Source organism: Aulonocara sp. 'chitande type north' Nkhata Bay, linkage group LG9 (genome assembly GCF_057382095.1).
Source record: "Aulonocara sp. 'chitande type north' Nkhata Bay isolate Kocher_YH1m ecotype deep benthic linkage group LG9, A_spYH_male_GT1.1, whole genome shotgun sequence".
NCBI lineage: Eukaryota > Metazoa > Chordata > Actinopteri > Cichliformes > Cichlidae > Aulonocara > Aulonocara sp. 'chitande type north' Nkhata Bay.
The window spans coordinates 1,146,717-1,171,273 of NC_141352.1; the positions used below are offsets into that span (position 1 = coordinate 1,146,717).

At 38.6% G+C, this 24,557-nt stretch overlaps 1 protein-coding gene across 1 annotated transcript; it reads right to left on the reverse strand.

Moving 5' to 3' along the window:
* Window positions 1-17,214: 17,214 nt before the first annotated feature.
* LOC147321379 (uncharacterized) lies at window positions 17,215-24,262 on the reverse strand. The gene is made up of 14 exons (XM_086305315.1): window positions 24,191-24,262; window positions 23,875-23,992; window positions 23,717-23,785; window positions 23,180-23,554; window positions 22,952-23,053; window positions 22,501-22,733; window positions 22,225-22,403; window positions 22,036-22,129; window positions 20,056-20,264; window positions 18,302-18,449; window positions 18,089-18,206; window positions 17,923-18,014; window positions 17,707-17,821; window positions 17,215-17,336 (listed from the first exon to the last, which is right to left on the reverse strand). The coding sequence occupies exons 1-14, from the start codon at window positions 24,260-24,262 to the stop codon at window positions 17,215-17,217; spliced, it is 2,046 nt and encodes a 681-aa protein (XP_086161441.1).
* Between the last annotated feature and the right edge of the window lie 295 nt (window positions 24,263-24,557).

Sequence of the window (24,557 nt, forward strand, 5' to 3'; positions counted from 1 at the left end):
CAGATTAATGTGAAACATTTAATGCGTTAAAAGAATTTAACATAATTATTGATTAACATTCAAATTCAAATCTCAGTGAAAACAGTGAAAAAAAAACAAAAAAAAAACAAACAAACAGTGAAAACAGAACAAAAATCTACCATAAAGAAAGAAAGCATGAGACAAGGCTAATCAAAAGGTATTGGCTGAAGCATTTGCTTATTACGCCAACCCTTTTCACAAAATATCTTTTTGTATGCAGCTCCTGTACACAGGGCTTGAAGAAAATAATAAAACAAAGCAAAAACCAAACAAACAAAGAAAAAAAACAAAAAAAAAAACAAAGAAAAAAAAAAAACTTTCCACCTTAGATAAGTAACTACATCAAAGCAAAAGAATCAAGAGGTTGGTTTTTTTTTCTCCTTTTTGCTCTTTTCATTCTTGATTTCTATATTTTTCTAATACTCTATTTTTAAACATGTTTTTAAACAAGGAAAATGAACTACACCTTTTTAAATCACTGTCATAACTATTCCACAGGTTAACTCCTCTAACAGAAACACATCTCTGCTTTATTTTTGTCCTTATCTTGTTTTTTTTTAAAGAAATCTGTTCCCCTTAAGTCATATTGACTCTCTCTGACTTTGAACAGCTTCTGAGTACTGGGGCAAAGCAAGTTATTTTGTGCTTTATACATTATCTGTGCCATTTTATATTCAACTAAATCATAAAATTTCAGGGTATTCAGATTAATAAACAAAATGTTAGTTGGTTCTATATAGTTTGATTGGTTTATAATTTTTATAGCTCTTTTTTGTAACTTGAAAATATGAAGAGTGTTCGTTTTATATGCATTACCCCATATCTCCAGACAGTAAGTCATATATGGAAGCAACAGAGTACAATAAAGTGTGTATAATGATTTTCTGTTCAGGACATGCTTTGTTTTATAGAGAATAGCAATGGTTTTTGACATTTTTGTTTTCACATGGTTTATATGAGACTTCCAACTCAGCTTATCATCAATTATCACTCCAAGAAATTTATTTTCGTACACTCTTTCAATTTCAATTCCATTAACCCTGATTTTAGATACATTTTTCATTTGTCTAGTGCCAAAAATAATCAATTTTGTTTTCTTTATATTTAATGATAACTTATTTACATCAAACCAGTTTTTTAATATATTTAACTCCTTTTCCGCTGTAGTCAGAAGCTGTTCTAAGTTTTTACCTGAGCAGTACAGAGTGGTATCATCAGCAGACAATACACATTTTAACAGTTTGGAAACACTACATATGTCATTTATATATAATATAAATAATTTAGGGCCCAGCACAGAGCCCTGAGGAACACCACAAGTTACCTTCAACTGCTTAGATTTTACATTATTGAATTCGACATATTGATATCTTTCATCCAGGTAACTTTTCATCCACTTGTATGCTATCCCTCTTATGCCATATCTCTCTAGTTTATTCATTAATATAGAATGATCAATTGTATCAAACGCCTTTTTTAAGTCTATAAAAACACCAACAGTATATTCCTTATTATCTATTGCATTAGATATCCCTTCAACAAGTTCCATCACTGCCATTGAAGTGGACCTTTTCACTCTAAAGCCATATTGGTTATCACTTAGGAGATTATGCTTCTCAATATATTTATCAAGTCTATTAACAAATAACTTTTCTAAAATTTTGGAGAACTGTGGGAGTAGTGATATTGGCCTATAATTGGTAAACTGACATCTCTCTCCGTTTTTATGGATTGGAATAACTTTTGCTATTTTCATTTGTGAGGGAAACACACCAGTTTGAAAGGACAGATTACAAATGTATGCGAAAGGTTGCACTATATATTCTATAATACTTTTAACTAATATCATGTCAATACCAAAACAGTCAGTGGACTTTTTATTTTTAAATGTCTTCACAATGTTAATTATTTCTCTATGAGTTACAGCACCAATAAACATGGAGGACACATTCTGAGTAATATGTTTATTTAGGTCGTTATTATTTCTTGACTCTGGAATTTCTTTTGCTAAATTAAAGCCAACATTTACAAAGAAATCATTAAATTCATTTGCAATGTCTTTAGTTTTATCAAGCACAATATCTTTATCTTTTTTAAAATAATCTGGATAATTCTTATTTTTTGAGCCCTTTTTGATTATACTGTTTAATATCCTCCATGTTTCTTGTGTGTTACTTCTACTTTGCTCCAATAATTTGTGGTAATATTCTTTCTTACTTGTTCTTATACTATTTACTAATCTATTTTTATATAACTTGTACTTTATTTCAGCATCTTTTGTCCTCTGTTTTATGAATCTCTTATATAGATTATTTTTCTTTTTACATGCATCTTCTATCCCCTTTGTGATCCATGGCTTATTTGATCTGTGATGCTTTCTAGTGATTTTCATTAAAGGACAGTGTTTTTCATATAGTGAAATTACAGTTGATAAGAATGCATCATACGCACTATTTGAATCTTCATTTGCAAAAACCTCATTCCAATTGTGTTCCTTTAAGTCCACCTGGAGGGCAGCAATGGCTCTTGTTGTTCTATGTCGTATCATATCAAATATTTGATTCTTTTGTTTAGTTTTAATCCCAAAATAATTTTGAAAAATTGCAAAAACAGGAAGATGATCGCTTATATCAGTTATAAGAAGTCCACCTACTATTTCATGGTCAATTTTATTTGTGAATATATTATCTATCAATGTAGCTGTATCAATTGTTATTCTACTTGGTTTTATAATTACAGGGGAAAGGGAGTTACTATACATTGTATTTATGAAATCTGTTGTTTTCTGATGTCCATTTGGGTTTAGCAAATCTATATTAAAATCACCACAAATTATTTGCACTTTTTTATCATTTAGGTTGCTAAACATAGCAGCAAGTTTTTCATTGAATATCTCAAGGCATGAACCTGGTGTCCTATAGATGCAACTTATAATTATATTGTTAGCTTTTTCAACATGAATTTCAATAGTGACACATTCCAATATGTTATCTATGGTGCTTGACATGCATTCAATCAGACTACATTTCAAAACTTTATCTACATATAAAGCAACACCGCCTCCTTTTTTATTCACCCTGTTCATTGTAAATAATTCGTATCCTTCCAGTCCCATTTCACTAACTTTCTCATTATCGAGCCATGTTTCTGATATTGCAATTATGTTAAACTTTTTTAACTTACTTAAACATTCTGTAATTTTAGAAACATTTTTATACAGGCTTCTACTATTGAAATGTATGACCGACAATGCATTTGCCATTTTAATATTCACATTGAATTGGTCATCTGTATAGTACTCACAAGTATTATTGGTGTTATTGTAGAAGTGGGTATCTGGGTCAATATTACTTTCAGGGTCATTCATGTTGTGCTCTGCATAGTTAAACGTTTTGAAGTTCGTTTTCTCAACGTGTGTGGCAAAATAACCACCTTGACAGTCCTTTTCATAATCAAAGTCTTCCTCTTCAATATCTCCGAATGGAAACCTATAATCTGTGTCCAAACTTGTCATTTATGTGTTTTTGTTGTTGTTGTTTCCATTGTTTTTGAGCCATAAGGCCAGAAACACTTTCCATACCCATTGTTCATTATCCAATCGTCACTTTTCCAATAGATTCCATAGCAGATTCCTGATTATTTATATTGCTCTAAGTCTTTGAGTTCTCTTATCATCACAACTTTCGCTTCTTCGGGATTGCCATTTAGTCTTATCATTACTTTGCAGTTCCTCGTCCATGTCGCTTGTATCTTATTTTGTTTTCTCAGGATGCGTGCCTGTCTTGCAATTTCAGCAGTCTTTTTCGTTAAATGTTCATTTAAATACACACCAGTCCCTTTTAGCTTCTTACCCTGTTTCAGTAACTCAATCTTTGTTTTGCGACTCACAAACCGAAGAATGATTGCTGGCTTTGTTTTACTGTCTTTTCTGGGGAGCGTGTGGCATGCTGCAATATGATGGCTCTGAATACTTACATTCTTCGTTTGAAGGAATTTTATCACTTGCTGTTCAAGCGTTTGCAGCTCCTCTACCGGGGCATCTTCACCGTCTTTACCTCCGCCAGCTGTTACTCTGGCGTAGGTTCGGTGTTGCGTCTCCAGACCACTTATGACTAAATCATCCATTCTTGTGTATTGTTCAATTAATGCAGTTTTCTTGTTTTCCTGTAATCCAAGACCTTTAAACTTGTGAGCAGCTCTGAAGGAGGGGGGCAGCATTGCGCTGTACTGGCATTTTGGCTTGCTGGAACAGGTTAGAAGAAGAAGTGATACCATGCTACAGGCTACAGACGCAAGCATGGACAAGAACGGACGGGCTCAGTAGTCCAGCAAGCTTGTGCAAGTGAGGAATGTCGCTCTCAAAGGAGACCACTGGACTTTGGTGAACAACGATAACTACTTGGTAACAATATTGACTCGACTCTACAATCGTTTGCACTAACGGTGAGTAAAACTGAAGAGAGACACTATGCTGAGGCGTGTGCTGGACATTTTTTGACTATTGCAAATGAATGGAAAATCAAGGACAAGTTAACCACCCCTGTCATCGACAGTGCTCGTAACATGGTTGCAGTTGGCAAACTACTTCCATTTGAACACCTGCCCTGCATGGCCCGCATTCTGCAGAGAACAGTCACAGTTTCTCTCATGACAGTGGATTTGAAAGGGTTTTGGCCAAATGTCACAAGACTGTTGGATATTTTAAGCATAGTCCAGCAAACGCTCAGGAATTTAAAGGAACAGCAAGTTGTACATGGACATAAAACAGTGTGAGAGATTATTCTCACTCTCATGTCACATCATTCAAAATAAGCGTACTTCTTTGTCCTCAGATAATGTAAACAAAACAGTCTGCCTCAGTTATTGGCTGAGTGCAAAGGACCAGGTCAAATTACTTCTTTGGAGTGAAAAATTTTCAACATTCTGGGTTTTCAGCTGTGTCTTTTTGTGTTTTAAATATTGACTTTTGTGCATTAGGATGTTACACATTTTGTTGTTTACATTTCTATTGTTGCTAGATTCTATAAGAAAGTATTATTATTAAAACTAAAATCTCATTTTAATGTCCTTTATTGTTATGGTATTCTGCTTCCACTTTTTAGTCGTGGGTTCAGTATTATTTCCTATGAGCAGATACTAGAAAGATGTCTTTAATGTGAGTCACTGTTGATGACCTTGAAGGTTTTTTTTTAAAGTTGTATTTCACAGGAGAGAACCCGTGTTAAAAGATTGAAGAAAACTATTAAAATTCTCTTTGAATTTAAGCGTACATTCTTGTGCGATTAATTAGTTTTTTTTTTTCAATTGATTGACAGCCCTATACATAAGACTACAGACACCCAGGTTGAGTTCATCCTCCACCTCTGCTAGATTTCTGCTAGAAGTTTAGAGTCCACCTGCCACTAGGTAACAAAAGGTCAACACTGCCCCCTAGCATCCTGGAGCACTTCCGTTGTGTTTTAGAGTTTGTACGTGTTTTGGAGTTTGTACGTGCTTTGTCTCTAGGGTACGGTAGCCCTGAAGTGCAAATCACACCAACAAATTGCTAAACACAACAAAAAAATTGAGAAGCTCTGAAGCACAAAAACAAATTAAGACGCACAAAAACAAAACTGAGAAGCACAAAAACAAAATTGAGAAGCACAAAAACAAAAGAAGAATCACAAAAACAAATTGAGAAGCACAATTACATTAAGAAAACCGGAAAGGGTAGGTACCAGTCGGCAACAGGAGACATCACTGATTGGATGTCCGATCTGTTCGTCTTTGGAACCGGAAGTTACTCTGCCTGTAGCGCATTTCGTTTGAAGAAGAACGGCGGAATGTTTTGTCCTAGCTGTGGGAAAAAGCTGGTTGAGGAGTCGCCGAACTTTTGCAGCGGCTGTGGCGAGAGGCTTTATCACGCATCTTGCATCGGAGACACTTCACTCCCATTGAGTAAGTTACAGTTTTTTACAGAAGCTAGGACACATTTCCCAATACTTAGGTCACTTTTGCAAAACACTTCACACAATCCTCCTAACTGACCGTCAGCTTGGCAAAGCAGTTCATTTCACATTCAAAATGCACTACAACTACCAAAACACTTCATTCAGGTCTCAAATAAACTCATTCTTCCAGAACACTAGCAAAGGTTGACAGCCGACAAACACACTTTGTCACCCACAAAACAATGACCTAAAAAACACTAACAACATGTAGCATTACACAGTGTTTTCTTGTGTGAAACAAGGACACATCTCTGTTTATAATTTCAATATATGTTACTGGAATGAATCAGACATCATGCAGAATTTGTTAATATTTGTTTCTGTATTTTTATTTTTTTTGCACTAAGTAATCCCAAAATACAAGAATTTGTATACACACCATCCACTGATACACATACAATAGTAATGCTAATCTACTCGGTCTTCTCCATTTGGCCACAGGTTCTCATCCACATCACATCTTATGTCATCAGGGCAACACACCTAGGAAAGAATCTTCTGGCTGCCAGAATTGAAGGAGTTGAACAATTGAAGGAGTAACACCTGTGTAGATGTTCATCTACAATGAGAATCAGCTGTGGCTGGTTAAACTGCATTTTTAGATTTAAAATATGTTTCAATAAAATATTGCTGTTGCATTTTGCTGTCTTTTTAAGTTTTGCATTGTGTTATTGTTTTGGCCATACGTTTAACAGTTTTGAAAACAGTATGTAAGCACATGCAAAATGTCCTGTCCGTACAAAGATTTTTGGCAGTTGTTGTGTCTGAGTGAGAAGATAATTCATGAAATTTGAGAGATGTAGTCATTGAATGCATTTTGTGCCAAAACAATGATAACTGGTCCTCAGTTTAGCCCACATAGACTTCTGTTGTGCTCACTGTGTGAGGAGTTTTGCAAACGTGACCTAAGTATTGAGAAATGTGTCCTAGCGTCTGTAAAAAACTGTAATAAGCATAATAAAATGTTTATTATTTATTGATTTATTAGCCTAGCGTTAGCTGTTTCCAGACCATAGCAGACCAGAGGGCTGTTCCACTAAGCGAGCTCAGAAAATCGAGGTTCATTTGAAAATGCACGCAGCTGTCAAAATGACTGCTCAAGACTTTTCTAGTAGTGAAGGTTTGAGGGCAGTTCTGGTGTTAACAAACCTCGCAGCTAGGGTGCCACCGACCAGACTTGTCCACAAGCATATTGCATAATGAATGAGCAGAAAGACTGCAGGTTAGCCTCGTTCCTGGAACCGAATTTGGGGCAATCGAGCCTGGATTTTTCAGAGTGAGCCTGGCTTTTGGGATTAGCTTGCTTCGTGGAACAGTCCTCTGAGCATTTCCACAACTGAAACGATAATAAATTAGTTCATTTATTATGTTTGGTTAACTTTAGGAACTAACACTATTATGTGTCTATACATTAAAACTTACTGGTGTAGAATTGTATTGGTCAATAGTATCAGTTGCATTGTCATTCCTTGGTAGAAATTTTCTAGTGAGATTATTCAGTGTTGTCCTTATTTGCGTGTTGTGTGGACAATGGAATGTCACATGAATGAATGTCTTTAATGTGTGACATTGTAGTACATTTTTCCTTTGTTTCCCTTTAGCATCACAGACTACCTCAAACTGCCCGACTCCAACCTTCAGCACCTTCATAGAATACAGAAAAAAGAAAAATGAAGAGAGGCAAAAGTTTTCTGAAGGGAGGAAGGGCTTAAAGAAAAAGGAAAAAAGAAAGGTTCAGGTAGTTTGGCTAGCTCAGTCTGAAAACAAGTTGAGGTTAATTTTCTAATGACATTCTTTTGTTATTCCTTAGGGGAGTTGTGTAAAAAATGTTCAGTGTAGTAAAGCTATCCAGAATAAGAACAATTGTTTAGGAGTAATTGTACATTTAGGTTGTCAGGAAGATCCCTCTTTTGCAGTTAATAAATATTCAAGTTTGAATAGATCTGCTTAGAGTCATATTAGTATCTACTTGGCCCATTGTTCATGTCTTTTTCCCAACCCGTTCTCACTCCCGACGCGTAAAATAATGACGATTTGTCACGTCCCTTAACTTCTCATGCTGACGCCTAAGGTACCCTTCCACGTTTTTATGTGACGCTGTGGGTTGTCAATTCATTCCAATATGAACCCGCTCGCAGCGATCAGAGACGCTTCGAGCAGAGGCTCCAGCCATCCATTTACTCCAATAATAACCCCGTCACGGCGAAACATGACGCCGTGAAGCACAATCTAACTGGAGAACCGGGGACCCTCTCCGCGAACGGGTTTTTCTCCCTAATTTAATGCTTTCTTTTAATGACATCGTTAACATTTCTCAACAAAAACACGTGAAAGTATCACTGATAATTCAACAATAAAATCACTTCATGTTGTGGCCATCACACAGTGTTTTCCAAACTGATTCACGATCTGAAAGTGCGCAGATTTAACGTATACATAATCCTTCGTTAGGTTTATTATTTTCATTTCACACGTAAAACACATTTATAGATTCATTCACCACTCCTGCTAGTTTTGGATGCGCTCGGCTCCAACCAATCAGACCAATTTACGCAGACGCACTAATCCCGTAACTGCACACTACCCATAATCCTCAACCGCCGTCGCTATGGAAATGAAGATAACAACAGCTTGGTGCTACCCGTTATTCCTTTATTTACTCTAAAATAATAACCAGCGATAATACGAAATTAAACTGGCCCAGTGTTTAATTATGTAATTAAAAAATGCAAATTGTAGTATTTTATTTTTTACAAATTGCAATATTTATCTACAGCGCGCCTTTAGCGACACGTCAACAGATCTTAAGCAAGGCGATTGGATGGTTTTTACTTCAATGCATCTTGGGAGTCGTAGTAAATGTATCTTTCAACTCACGGTCCTGCAGCGAAGTTTTCGACTGGACACGAGGCAGATCCTAGCTAAGTAAGTTGTGATAAACTGTGGGTAATTTGCATGTTCACTGAAATATTAATTTCAGTGATATTAAACTGATATTAAACTTGAAATGTTTTCACAGAGCAGTCTGTGTACCAAGAGAACTACTTCTGCAAAAGTTTATTTAAATTTTTTTGTGATGTATTCTCATGTGTAAGACACTTGCTTGGCCACCCAGCTAATGTTAGTACTGCTCTATTTTAGCAATGTATCTTTTCTGTAATCAATTCAGGTTTTTTTTTAACCCTATTCACGTAATTAACTCAATATTAATGACTTTAATCTCGTAATTGATTTTTTTTTTCTAAATATGGTGTAATACTGCCTCGTAATATAAGTTATTTCTTTGGTCATAAATTATTTTTGTAATCGTTTCACCAAAACAGACCTGAAATAATCCCTACATGTTCCATTTTCATTTGCAGAAATGACAAAGCCAAAAACCAAACCATGCCCTTCCTGTCAGGCCCCAAACACCTGCAACAGGAAGACATGCAGTGGATGCCTGGGCAGCCTGAACCTAAAGGAGGGATTGAAAAAAAAAACAAGAACAGTTTAAAAACAGTAACTGGGCTGCCTCTGTTAAAAAAAACAGAAATGTGAGCAGGGTGGTTAATTCAGCCCAGTTGTCAGTAAGTTTAAAAGTTCTGATCTAATAAGTGGTTGGTCTGGTAGACAATTCTTTATTAATCACAGTTGTCAATGTTTTCTTGTATATCATGAAGTAAGAAACTAACAAGACATGTATATACACATAAAATATTAATTTATAAAAGAGCATAAATAAAAAAGTTATTCACATCAGAATAACATCATCACACTAAAGACATCCAACTAGAAAAAACTTGTTAAAAACTATTTTTATTCAAGCTACTTCTGATTTTTAATTTAATCGGCTATTAACTGAGAGACAAAACATTTCAAGATGGATTTTATCATACATTTACAGGTTTGGTCACCATAAATACTTTTTAACTATCGACAACAATAAAACAACAAAGATGTGAAACTTAAAGGTTTGTTATACATCAATTTGCTTACATGAAAGACTGGCTGCATGTTTTTCTTTGTTGTTCTTGCAGGTTTCAAAGCTACATGCCCTGGGCTACCAACCAATTCTGTTTCTTGGACAGTTTGACCGTAAGGGCCGTATAGTAGGGGACGTGATCACTCGGATCGAACCAGCGGAAGGTGCTGCACGTGACATCCTCATGAAGATGAGGAAGCTTTATGAACACCTTCTGAGAAGTAAGATATGCTTTGTCCATTATCTGTAACCAGGTGTCCTTATCAGGTAGCCTATCCTAGCTGTCTTTGGGTGATACTCATGGTACACCCTAGATAAGAAGGCAGATCATCACGGGGTACATAGAGACAAACAAGATGGTGAGGATGAGGATAGTTAACAGTCACCAGCTATTCTGTTCTACTCTACTCTATTCTGTTCTGTTCTATTCTATTATTCAGCCAAGGTTCAGACCAGTAACCTTCTTGCTGTGAGGTGACAGCTGCCCTACATGTCCTGTTGCTAACATGAAAATAGTGTTATATCTGCCTTATTACCTCCCCATGTGTCGGTCACATCACCAAAGCTAGCCATACTGAACCTCTGGTGTTACCCACCTGAACAATTTTGTATGTGTGTGTGTGTATAGTATGGTCTTTCACACTCATGTATATACAAATGTAATTTTAAAAATCTTCACGAAAACCAGACCTGATAATTCTCTTTGAGACTTTCTAGTATAACAAATGTTATATAATGTTACCAATATGAACACCAAGATTCTTAAATAATTTATATACTTCTTAAGAGGTTACCTGATTACCTCCCTGAGGTAGTTAGCATCACCACTGTACAAAACTCCTAAGTCACAGTACTAGCTTGAAGTGTCAAATGTTATTCACTACAAAGTCAGGAAAGTAGTGTCATCAGAGGAAAAAGTCATTATCTATCTGGATTTATAGTCACACTCATTAATTTTTTAATGTACAATGTAGAAAAGCACTACAGATGTCACACTACCCTAGAGGGCACTTGTACTGAATTATTTGGGTCAGTGAGTGTGCGAGATGACTTATTTGATGCCAATATTTACCAGTTGTATCTTTAGTAAAAACTTAACTGAAAACATGCAAATCACTACTTATTATGTGTTTATGTGCACTGTACATTTTTTCAACCCATTTTAATGAATGTTTAATATTTAAAATGTTTCAGAATTACAAGCTTCACCTCCTGCTAAAAGTTCTACACCAGCAGCTGGACCATCCTCTGCTGACAGTGTCGATGCTGGACCAGTCCCAGACCCAGAGGCTCTAAACGAGGAATTTATTCTTCATTTAGAGCCTGTACCAACATCTTCCCTCTGTCAGCCTCCTGCATCCTCCTCTTCATCTCTGCTTCCTCCTGCATCCTCCTCTCCATCTCTGCTTCCTCCTGCATCCTCCTCTCCATCTCTGCTTCCTCCTGCATATTCCTCTCTGTCTCTGCTTCCTCCTGCATCCTCCTCTCCATCTCTGCTTCCTCCTGCATCCTCCTCTCCATCTCTGCTTCCTCCTGCATCCTCCTCTCCATCTCTGCTTCCTCCTGCATCCTCCTCTTCATCTCTGCTTTCTCCTGCATCCTCCTCTCCATCTCTGCTTCCTCCTGCATCCTCCTCTCCATCTCTGCTTCCTCCTGCATCCTCCTCTCCATCTCTGCTTCCTCCTGCATCCTCCTCTCCATCTCTGCTTTCTCCTGCATCCTCCTCTCCATCTCCACATCCTGCATCTCCCTCAATTTCTACGGTATACACCTCGGATGTCCCAAACAAAAAAAAGGACAAGGAAAGGTTAGACGTTATGGTATTGTAAATGTACGAAACACATGACATGTTCGTTAAGTTTGTTAAGATTTCTTTTTCTTAATTTTTGCATTTTTTCCAGTTTTACAGAACTCATGTAAATATTTCATTTGTTATTTTTCAGAATGCCGAAAACACCGTACACAGAAGATTTTCAAATATGAAGAGATAGTAGACAGGAGAGTTGTAAATGTAAGTAATTTAGCCTGCTGTTGTGCAGATTTGTTTGCGTCTTTGGACTTCCCGGATTTGAACTGTGCCTGACTGAATATCCATAAGCTTTTGTATTTGATGAATCTACACTAATTCAGCCACTGAGTCAGGATTTCACTCCAAATAGGACATTAAATAAGAACAGACCACCTGATACGACCTGGTCGTGCTGCCTTCCTGATGTTTAAGTTCTTTAAAGTCCTCCTGACATCATGCTCAGAAGGAGTGATTGATGTGGAGAGCTCCTTCCCATTCAGTAACATCTGCTTCAGTTAGTTTTGCTTGTGAGCCACAATGTAAGCAGTGTTGCTTTGCTGACATGCACTCGATGCTGGCAGTACAAGCATTGTAGTGGTTCTTATGTTTTTGTAAACTAATTGTATAATATATTGAGCCATTCAATAGTACACAAATGTTTATAAGCTCCTTTTTGTATGCAACTTGCATGTCTTTCTTAATTAATTGTTTGTTTATATCATGTTTTTCAGGAAAAAGAAGAAGTTAAAGTCAAGTGGAAGCCTTGCTCAACATGGTATGTAGTAACAACTTTGTTGGACGGGAACAGACATTCATATTGTTGATAAATAGTTATCAACTCAATTTGAATTCATGTATTTGGACTAAAGTAAATTGGGAGCTTTTAGCTATCGAGCTCCTCTTCTGTGAGGAGCTTGATAGCTGTCCACCTCCAAAGTCCATTATGAGTTTTGGAGGTGGACATGGTCAACACTTTTAAGAGTAGGCATAAGACTTTACTTCTTTATAGAGCTTATAGTTAGGGCTGGTGCAGCTCAGCCCTTAGTTATGCTGTAATAGGACCAGACTGCTGGGGGTTAGTGTCCCCCCCCCCCCCCCCCCTCTCTCTGTCTCTTTCAGGGTTATGCAGGCTCAGTATTGGTTGGAGATGCAGTCACGTCTCCTTTTACTGAAAACTCTCCCCCTCTCCCTCACCACCATCTGTAAACATACATGTCTCAGTAATGCAGTTCATGCATGTTACTAACTAAACTTCTTCCCTGGAGTTTCTGTGCTCTCTCATCCAGCAGGTTCCAATGGATCGTTGCTGCTGCTGTGGTCCTGCTTGACATCTACTACATATATTAATACTCTCTGACTTGATTTGATTAATTTATATTACAATGAAGGTGTATAAAGCATGACATGAATATAGAAGATATTTCATCCTAAAAAATTGTCATATGTCACAACCTAAATTGTCCTATTTTGTGTGTGGTTGTCGTTGTTGTTTGTTATGTTTTTCTCCTGACAGTGGCAAAGTGTGGGATGACACATGGGAACCTGCGCAGTTTTACACACAGTAAACCAGGCACCACAGGTCGCAGAGATCGCACAGTTCACAGCTTGTAGTTCAGCATAAAAGTTCAAAATAAAATATTTACTATACATTTCAACCAGTGTCAGTGTCTGTTTCACTCTCTAATTGTGGCTTAAGTACCTAACATATTCATGAATCTGATCGATCAATAATATCTTCCCTGCACTCGACATCTCATAGTTTTACATATCAGCCAACATTATTGTCTACATCCTCATAAATATAGAAGTGACTTGCTTATTATAACATATTACAAGGTAAAGTAATACTGCACTGCACGTATAGTAAGTAACACCTACTGTGTATGGGAGCCTAAAGCAAAGTTAACTGCACCAGTACCAGCTTCAGAACATATTGTATATTATATGTTTCTACCTTTTTGTAATATGTCATGTTTAGATGCAGTGACAATTGCACATTTGGAGTTGTGGTCATATGTGGTCTTTATATACAGGGTATTAAAAAAATTGACATTTTTTGCTATTTTTCTTGTTTGTTTGCACAATATTATTGTGTACATATTACATATGTAACATTATTGTTAATATTATTATTAGATATCAAAGATACAATTTGATTGAGGGTTTTCCTGTCATAATTTCAATAAAAATGCAATTACACACGTAAACAATAGGATCAAAATAAACTTTTAAAAAGTCTGTTGATCAAATGCTGATTTTCAAAACATTCTAGAGGAAAACAGAGATAAAATAATCTGAACAGTAACAGTGATTGTGGATGATGATGGAGGCTTCAATGGATTATTCTGTTTCAATCAATAGGTTCGTATCTATGACAATAATTTGATAAGTTTAACAGGTTGGTTTAGGCCTGGCAATACAGCAAATATTCACAAACTTTTGTTTTTGAAGAATGTTTATCTTTTTTGGGATGAAGCTATCTGGCAAAATGAGACAACCCTTTTAACCTCATCTTTATGTCTTTTTTGTGGCTATGATACTGGATTTTGGTTTGATGCATATGCAGGTTACAGCTGGGGAATGGCAGTATGTTGTGGATTGATTTGGCATGTTCAACCACTGTTACACCAAACTCTCTCACTTATAACATGATCAAGGCCTCTTACTCAGTGTCATGGATTTTCTATACTTTTGGGGACACAGGGCCAAAGTCTGAGGCAATAAGTCAGATCAAAGAAGGCAATGATTCTAAAATGGGAGTTTACTTATGTCATTATATATATCCAGGAATATGTGCCAGAGGATAGTTGTCATGAAATCAATATTAAATCAAAGTATTCCTTAATTACCACAGCTGACACGAGTTCTCCATAGCTGCCTGCTGTCTCAGGATCTGTCTCCAAAAAGGACCAGGGAGCGCTAACATGTTATGTTCTAAAATGATGAAGAAAATGTACATTAAACATAATATAAACTTACTGAGTGAAGTAATGTCAAGAGGATTCCTTTAGCTCCTATTGGGTTGGTTCCTTGATCAATGCAATACAGAATCATTAATCTGGTTTTATGTAATGTCCTCAAAACATGTCAAAATGAGGCTCACTAGTCTGTGTGGCCTCCACATGCCTGTATGACCTCCCTACAACACCTGGGCATGCTCCTGATGAAGTGGCAGATGCTCTCCTGATGGATCTCCTCCCAGACTCCAGGACTAAAGCATCTGCCCACTCATGGACATTTTGTGGTGCAGTTGGTGGATGGAGCGAGACATAATGTCCCAGTTGTCCTCAATTGGATTCAGTTCTGGGGAATGGGCGGGCCAGTCCACAGCATCAATGCCTTCGTCTTGCAGGAACTGCTGACACACTCCAGCCACATGAGGTCTAGGATTGTCTTGCATTAGGAGGAACCCGGGGCCAACCGCACCAGCATATGGTCTCACAAGGGGTCTGAGGATCTCATCTCAGTACCTAATGGCAGTCAGGCTACCTCTGCCGAACACATGGAGGGCTGTGCAGCTCCCCAAAGAAATGCCACCCCACACCAAAACTGACCCACTGCCAAACTCATGCTGGAGGATGTTGCAGGAAGCAGAAGGTTCTCCACGGCGTCTCCAGACTGTCACAAGTGCTCAGTGTGAACCTGCTTTCATCTGTGAGGAGCACAGGGCGCCAGTGGCAAAGTCGCCAATCTTTGTGTTGTCTGGCAAATGCCAAACATCCGGCACTGTGTTGGGCTGTAAGCACAACCCCACCTGTGGACGTCGGGCCCTCATACCACCCTCATGGAGTCCATTTCTGACCGTTTGAGCAGACGTGCACATTTGTGGCCTGCTGGAGGTCATTTTGCACAGCTCTGGCCTTTCTTTCCTACCCCACAGTACCTTCCCTTACCATTTGTTTCATACTCTTTTACTTCTTCTTTGATGACGGTTGTCTTTCTAGATAAGCAATTTCATTTGCTCTGGGGCGAGTCAATGGCTCGGGTGCATTCTGGGACTGTCAGTTCACCAGTGTGCTGGCATGCTTCTTAACAAACACACCACTACAGCAAACATCTCAATTGTACTTGTTGATTTCTTTGACAAAACACTGAACAAAAAATTTACTTGTGAGTGTGCTGCCTGGTGCTTTTAAATTTTGTGATAATTTGAGCAGCCCAGAAAGCATCCCATAAATTAAATTATGTTATCGTATCTGAACATGTACACTAGTCATTAAATTAGATGAGAAATAATGATTCAGGGTAAACAACTGCACCAAGGAAATTCCATTTTTCTTATCAAAATGTAAAATGTCTGTTGAAAAATCACATTGAACAGAGATGTGATTAACTTTTTATTTTACCAAACATAACATCAATGATGACACAATCAGTCTTCATCAGAAGTGCTCAAATCACTCTCAGTGGCATCGTCTGGAATGTCCTCCTCCTCCTCCGAGTCCATTTCCAGGAGTGGTTGGTGGCTGAGGATTCTCTTGTACACGTCCTTTACTTTGAGCATTTCAGCTTTCAGTTCACTTTGTTTTTTTAAAACCAGGCTACAGAGTCCCTTCTGTGCATCCTCCGACATGCCAACAAAGGAGGCTGTAAAAAGAACAAAACAAATAAATATGAGAAAAGTAAAAAAAACAAACAAAAAAAAACCTCACCTCATAAACACAAGGAATTAGGATGCTGTAATTAAACATTTTTTTAAAAGGGAGAAGGCAGTGTTAGCTAGCAATCTAGATATAGGTAAAAGATCCAGTAAGACTTTAGCATCTGCTCTTATTTTCAATCGATTCATCAAAAAATTAATAAATAAATAAAGTGCTTACAGTCTGAGGAGATTGTCCCCAACACCACAGAACGCATTCGCAACACTGTCCAGTGATGCTGCATCTCCCTGCAAAGGATCATCTCCTCCTCTCTCAGGCGCCTCACAGCCATCACCTTCTCAAAGACCTTTCTCTTTGTCTGGAGGTCAGCAGCAGCTACAGTTTAACAACATCAGATGGGAAAACATAGTAGCATATTATGATTCAAGAACAAAACATTCAACTACTGCTCAGATACTGGGAGTTTGTTTAAAAAGGATATTTATAAATCAAGAGCTTACGTTCACTTGTGCTCTGCCAGGGCCAAATATCGGTCTGCATGAGGGCATCACTGGATACGATTTGCTTTGTTGGTTCAGCGAGCTTGTTGTAGTCGTCAACAGCAGCCGCCAAGCGTTTCTTCTCAACTAAGATGACCTTGCGAATTCTGTGTCGCCTCTTATTGCTATCTGTAAATAATCATAAAAAATTCACACCTTCACATAATGTATATAGTTTCATTTTAATCTACACTCATCAATTTGTTTGCTAGAACAAATCACATCCAGCTCAAACAAACCTGGATCTGATTTGATTCTGTTTACAAAGTAGCTGCACAAGCTGTACAAACTGAGCATCAAACGGTCCGTTTCAAAGAAACTGGGACGTACCATTTTGTCTGTAAAGACTTTGTGTTCGCACTCTGATGATGACGACAAGCTCCTCTATTCGTGCCTGCAACGCTCCAAGGCTGCCATCAGTTTGATCACTTTCTAAGTGAGAGGAATATTAATCAGAGCACAGGATGAGTAACAGTCACCAAACTACAGTGGACTCTGTAATCACTGACTTGATGACATTCATTATAAGACATCTGGAGCCTTCATGTGCTGCTATCTCATGATAATCATGAGATAACAAGTATGTTGGTGTTCAGGTTTATAAAACCAACTAGTACGACATCATTTCAACCCAGGTTCTATCCAATTTGATGAAACGCAACAACTCTGCCATAAATTTGCTTTTCCAAGGCTTATTTTTCATTGTTTGTTGACACTGTCAGAAAGATCTTAACTCTAAGTTCTTTAATGAGGCCATGGTGGGTCCTATTGTTATACATGAGTGCATTATATTGAGACTCACCTTCAGCCCATTTCTGCACATCGGCCACCCATTGCTGCAGTGTGTCGTCATCCACACCCAGCTCATTTCTGGTCGCATTCAGGCTCTCCACTTGTTCTCTAAGGATCCTTATGATCTAAGAATGCATTCATAAATGTCATTCATATTGACATTAAAAGAGTACTGGTGTTTTCCCCCCATTACCACACACATTAAAATGGGTGTTGAAAAAATGACCTTTAGATATCGCTGGCTCAAAGTGCGGCCCAGTTGTTCCATTTTCCTTTTGTTCCACCCCAAAGCCAGGAGGGTCAGCATGTCTGTTCGCCCTGCATTTCAGTTAGTATACAAATTAGAATTAATGAGCAGGAGACTGAGTGGAATCTCAGACACGGACACACACCTGCTTTAGACATGTACTTCGTTGTGATGGCCGCCCTAGACAGGAAACTGTTTACTTGTTCCACCTCTTCTCCAACTGTTGAACCGGCCCCATCCTGAAACGCACCTCCCCATTTGATCTATAGAAAGGAGGTCACAATACATGACTGCTGAATTCATTCAACCTTATAACAAAATGTCTCAAACTAATCCAAAACTACAAGCTGCAGTATACCTCGCATTTCCAAGTGTGAGCCTTTGCATGCATGACGGAGAGAAAAGGACGCATTGACAAGAGGTTCCTCAGCTCAGGGCACTGCTGAGCCACCTTGGTTAAATAGGGGAAATATTTACAGGCCACATCGGAGCAAAGGAACGTAATACAGTGGGGCAAAAAAGTATTTAGTCAGCCACCGATTGTGCAAGTTCCCCCACCTAAAATGATGACAGCGGTCAGTAATTTGCACCAGAGGTACACTTCAACTGTGAGAGACAGAATGTGAAAAAAAAATCCATGAATCCACATGGTAGGATTTGTAAAGAATTTATTCATAAATCAGGGTGGAAAATAAGTATTTGGTCAATAACAAAAATACAACTCAATACTTTGTAACATAACCTTTGTTGGCAATAACAGAGGTCAAACGTTTACTATAGGTCTTTACCAGGTTTGCACACACAGTAGCTGGTATTTTGGCCCATTCCTCCATGCAGATCTTCTCGAGAGCAGTGATGTTTTGGGGCTGTCGCCGAGCAACACGGACTTTCAACTCCCGCCACAGATTTCCTATGGGGTTGAGGTCTGGAGACTGGCTAGGCCACTCCAGGACTTTCAAATGCTTCTTACGGAGCCACTCCTTTGTTGCCCGGGCGGTGTGTTTTGGATCATTGTCATGTTGGAAGACCCAGCCTCGTTTCATCTTCAAAGTTCTCACTGATGGAAGGAGGTTTTGGCTCAAAATCTCACGATACATGGCCCCATTCATTCTGTCCTTAACACGGATCAGTCGTCCTGTCCCCTTGGCAGAAAAACAGCCCCATAGCATGATGTTTCCACCCCCATGCTTCACAGTAGGTATGGTGTTCTTGGGATGCAACTCAGTATTCTTCTTCCTCCAAACACGACGAGTTGAGTTTATACCAAAAAGTTCTACTTTGGTTTCATCTGACCACATGACATTCTCCCAATCCTCTGCTGTATCATCCATGTGCTCTCTGGCAAACTTCAGACGGGCCTGGACATGCACTGGCTTCAGCAGCGGAACACGTCTGGCACTGCGGGATTTGATTCCCTGCCGTTGTAGTGTGTTACTGATGGTGACCTTTGTTACTTTGGTCCCTGCTCTCTGCAGGTCATTCACCAGGTCCCCCCGTGTGGTTCTGGGATCTTTGCTCACCGTTCTCATGATCATTTTGACCCCACGGGATGAGATCTTGCGTGGAGCCCCAGATCGAGGGAGATTATCAGTGGTCTTGTATGTCTTCCATTTTCTGATGATTGCTCCCACAGTTGATTTTTTCACACCAAGCTGCTTGCCTATTGTAGATTCACTCTTCCCAGTCTGGTGCAGGTCTACAATACTTTTCCTGGTGTCCTTCGAAAGCTCTTTGGTCTTGGCCATGGCGGAGTTTGGAGTCTGACTGTTTGAGGCTGTGGACAGGTGTCTTTTATACAGATGATGAGTTCAAACAGGTGCCATTCATACAGGTAACGAGTGGGGGACAGAAAAGCTTCTTACAGAAGACGTTACAGGTCTGTGAGAGCTAGAGATTTTCCTTGTTTGAGGTGACCAAATACTTATTTTCCACCCTAATTTACGTATAAATTCTTTACAAATCCTACCATGTGAATTCATGGATTTTTTTTTCACATTCTGTCTCTCACAGTTGAAGTGTACCTCTGGTGCAAATTACTGACCTCTGTCATCATTTTAGGTGAGGAAACTTGCACAATCGGTGGCTGACTAAATACTTTTTTGCCCCACTGTATGTCCTGGGACGTTAGCTGCCAACTTCCTCTGGAGAAAAAGGGGGTAAGCAAAGATCTCCCCTCGAAACATGTTCAATGCAGCTAAGAGGACTCCGTGGCGACAAACAGCTATTTCCATGCCCTCCTCATCCAACTTCCCAGTGGACTTTTTGGACGACTCCTTTGCTGCAGTCCAAGATGAAGATCCGCACAACCCTTTCCCCGGGATCTATACACTCAAAGATTTTAACATAAAAGATATGACATGATTAAGCCCTATCAGGGACAAACTTTTTAAAACAAATGCATAACAATTAGCTGAATTAGCCTCGAGTCACACAAGACCTCATATCTCCCCAGGACAGCACTGATAACACAAAATAAAAATCATGTTGTTTTTTTTAAATACACATGGTGACAAAATTAAGTACACATTAAGATAAAGTAAAGTAAATAGTATTACGACAACACCAAGAGAAAAATAAAAAAAAATATCGACCCATCCATATATGTCCACACACACACACACACACACACACACACACACACACGTATGTGTATATGGTTACGGCATTAACGTCATTTTAACAAGATTAACGCTAACAGCACTAATATATATATTAGAGATGGACCGATCCGATATTACGTATCGGTATCGGTCCGATACTGACCTAAATTACTGGATCGGATATCGGAGAAAAATAAAAAATGTAATCCGATCCATTAAATATCACGAAAGCACCTCACAAAACTTGCAACACGCCGTAACTCACCTCAGAACGTATGCATCACGTGATAGAGCGGCTGTGGCATGCAGGACCTGTCGGTGGTCTGGATAGCATGTGGAGCTTCGCTAGCAACCTGGCATTTCATCTCCGACAAAGTTATCCCCGAGAGAAGTAAAGCAAGTGTGTAAGTCCATCTCTGAATGTTTGTAAAGCATTCCCACGTTAAGCTTAACAAGCGACTGCCTCTCGCTCTCCGGCTGCTACTTCAATCGTGAAACTGCTTAAATCAGCTGATCGGCTTTTCTGTCGCGAGTCTGTCTCTCGTTTGTTTTTGGTCCACTTTGCGCCAGAAAGAGGAAACCAGCGGCTGAACAACAGCAGCACGTTTAAGCTTGATAAGCTGTTGTTAGAATTTATTTAATATTAATTTCTACACCAGGATCTTTTTTCTACGTAGCTGACGCTGGTAACTGTGCAGGGGCGGATCTAGCAAAGTTTAGCCAGGGGGGCCGATAGGGCATTAACTGGGAAAAGGGGGCACAAAGACATACTTTTCTTTCTTATTCTCATTTAAAATGTCGAGCTTTTAATAAATAATTATCTGACACACAAAGTTTTAATTTGATGTAAAATGAATAGAAGTCAATTACTGTATATAGTGACTATTAAGTCTAATATATTTACCCTAGTAAGCTATAGTACTTTTTACTTTGGGAAGGTACCATCTGTGCAGTCTGCAATTTTGTTGAAGAAAGATGTTGAATCTATTTAATATTTCTTGAAAAATAATTGATTTCTGTTCATTTTTTTTCACACTGCATCAAATTAAGGTTGATTACGTCGATTAAGCATCATGAGGTGGCGCGTGAGGGGTGGTTCCCTATTTTTTATTTATTTATTTTTGTTGTTGCTGGGAGTTGGAACCCTATTAGTTAGGTTGCTTAATATTTACGCTAAGTACTCTTTAAAATACCAGAATAGGGAGGATGGTGTAGGTCTAAGTTTATTAGATTGATCAGTATTGCTGAACTATGAAATATTTTTTTTGTATACAGGTATAACAGAATAGCTTTAGTGTAGTTGTTGTTTTAAACTTGAGTATGAACTTATACAAAATGCAGCAAGATATTTAAAAAAGCAGTTTTGTTGATTAAAAAACACTATATCGGATTCATATCGGTATCGGCAGATATCCAAATTTATGATATCGGTATCGGTATCGGACATAAAAAAGTGGTATCGTGCCATCTCTAATATATATGTGTATCTTACATGATTTGTGTGTCTCTGGATGTATTTCACAAACTCAGCAACTTCCTCATCTTTTTCAATGAAGACACCTTCAAAATTCCCCTGCTCTGAAGTGCTGAACGAACACAGTGACAGTTGTTTGAAAAGAAACATTAAAATACATTTTTCTACAAATCCATATTTGACTTATGTACACAATGCATAACGTACCTTGCATTAGACTGAAAGCGATAAAGCTTGCGGTTTCCATCAACTGAGACGGCAAGCATGTCTGGAGTGCAGGCAGAGCAGCTAAAGCATGGCTCCTTGCACATCCTGTCCACCTCAAACTTTACAGCACTCCACTCCAAGAAACTTTTACTGAAGGCATCAGCTGATATTCGGCCATTCTTTTACATAGAGGACATACAACAGAATATTCAAGGACAGTCATCATAAACATTGATTTGCACAATTTCCTTAAACTTAGCAAATTTAGAAACTCACTCTTCCAAAATGGGCTGTTCGTTCATCCAGCATTTTGACAAATGCCTTAAGTGACATCCCTGGTGCAGCCTTCTTAATGTCATAGAAAGACTGAAAGACATCCATTGAAAACAGGGTGCAGAAATTTAAGGTGCCAGGCCAATATCCACTACCCAGGATGTCCTTAACTGAGGGGGACCACATTAGGCCACAGCTGGTGCAGCTCACCACTGGCAGTGCAAGGTTATAACGGCCTTTAGAAAGGATAAGGATAAATTCAGTCATGGCTCAAAGCATTCATTTTTTTCATGTTGTTTTCAAATCGGTCTGGTAAATCCAAATGACCTTTGACAGGTTCCCACATATACTGCGGGCCGAGAGTAATTAAAACCAAGATAGCAATGCACAATTTGCAATAAAACCTCCAAACACATCTATTGTGTATGTAGTGTGTGACAAAAGGGCAACTTACCATTTATGGTTACAAGAGCCACAATTGCGCCGGGTGAAACCTCAACGTTACCTGCTGGGCAGTCACACACATGGTCTGGCCTTTGCACAGGCAACAGCCGAACTAACATTAAAACACACAATATATATAAAAAGAATTAGAAATTAACTGATACACAATAAATATACAATAACAGCACCCACTCATACTCATACATAGCAAGAAATGCATAAGACTTAAAAACTGTACCTATTGGCTTGTGAAACTCTGATGAAGGCTGCAAAAACTCTCCTGTTACTGCCTCTCTGCTGTGCAGGACAACGCGTGTGTGAACTGCAATATCACAGTCAGCACAAAGGAATGGAAGAGACAGGCAGTCCAGACACCTCACAACTACTTGTTTGCCACACTGACACACACGGTGTGACTGTGGATCCAGAGTAGCTAACATATTGTCTATAAGACAAGGCCTGGCCTCTTTCCACTTTTGCGAGGACACCATATTTCTGATCGCCCAGTGAGTAGCAGCTGACTCAGACGACATCTCACAAGTCATGGCTGTGTCCTCTTCTCCATCCTCCAACAACTGAAGGAGCTCCTGACGAAGCACCTCAGTTCCATACACTAACAGAAAAAAAATAAAGAAAGGAAGAAACTCTTCCACAAAGTGAAAAACACTCTGGGCAGTATGTTTCTTAGGACTGCACAAAAGCCCTGCATAACTCAACTATAACAACAAATATAAAAGTAAACAGAAATCACAATATATACAAGAAGGTAAAGTACCTTTTGTTGGGTTGACACTGGCAACATAACTAGGTTCTTCACGTGGACATTGATGCTGCTCTCTGGACACTGGGGGGGGAATGAAGAATATTTACTTACTGAAATTCTTTGGTGAAAACAAGTTGTGAGATAAAATCAATGGTTGTGTGAACACTGACCACGTGGCATGCAACTAGTACTTCGACTGGTTGATGGTCTTTGAGGAATAAAATCTCCCTGTCTGTCACGTTTTTTCCAGCGCACTGGTCTTGGCTGAGGTTCACTCTGTGCATCATTCTACGCAATTAACAAGGAAAAAAGGGAACACCTAAAATACAGTCTATGGTTAAAGCAAAGATTATCAAACATCTTAAGTTAACCAACTTAATTTGACATAAACTTTTAAAAAAATTCAAATAACATAACGTTTACTCCGTACAAAATATTAGACAAGCGTGTTCCCTCTTTAACAACTGTTTCCACTAAAAATGTTACCTGCATATCTTGAAGGAGTTCGTCAGCAGCCTGAAGCTCTTCCTCCAGCTCGGGATCCTCTAAATCACTCATTTTCAAGCTAAAGAGGAAAGAGATTTTTGCAGAACTCAGTGACATAAACACATAACTAACGCAATTCAAATGATTTTCAGTCTTGGCGCTCCGGTTAATGTTAGCAATTAACGTTAGCATCATCAGTTTGTAAAGAGCTAGCAGAACTCTTAGCGCAAAAACTGCTTTACGCACCATGTGAGGGTATTTTGCAGCACACAAGTCCTTTAACGTTTGTAATAGATTTAATCCATCATCGTTGGATTAAATGGCTAATGCTGCAGTAGCCACGTGTAGTCGTTACCTAGCAAGTATG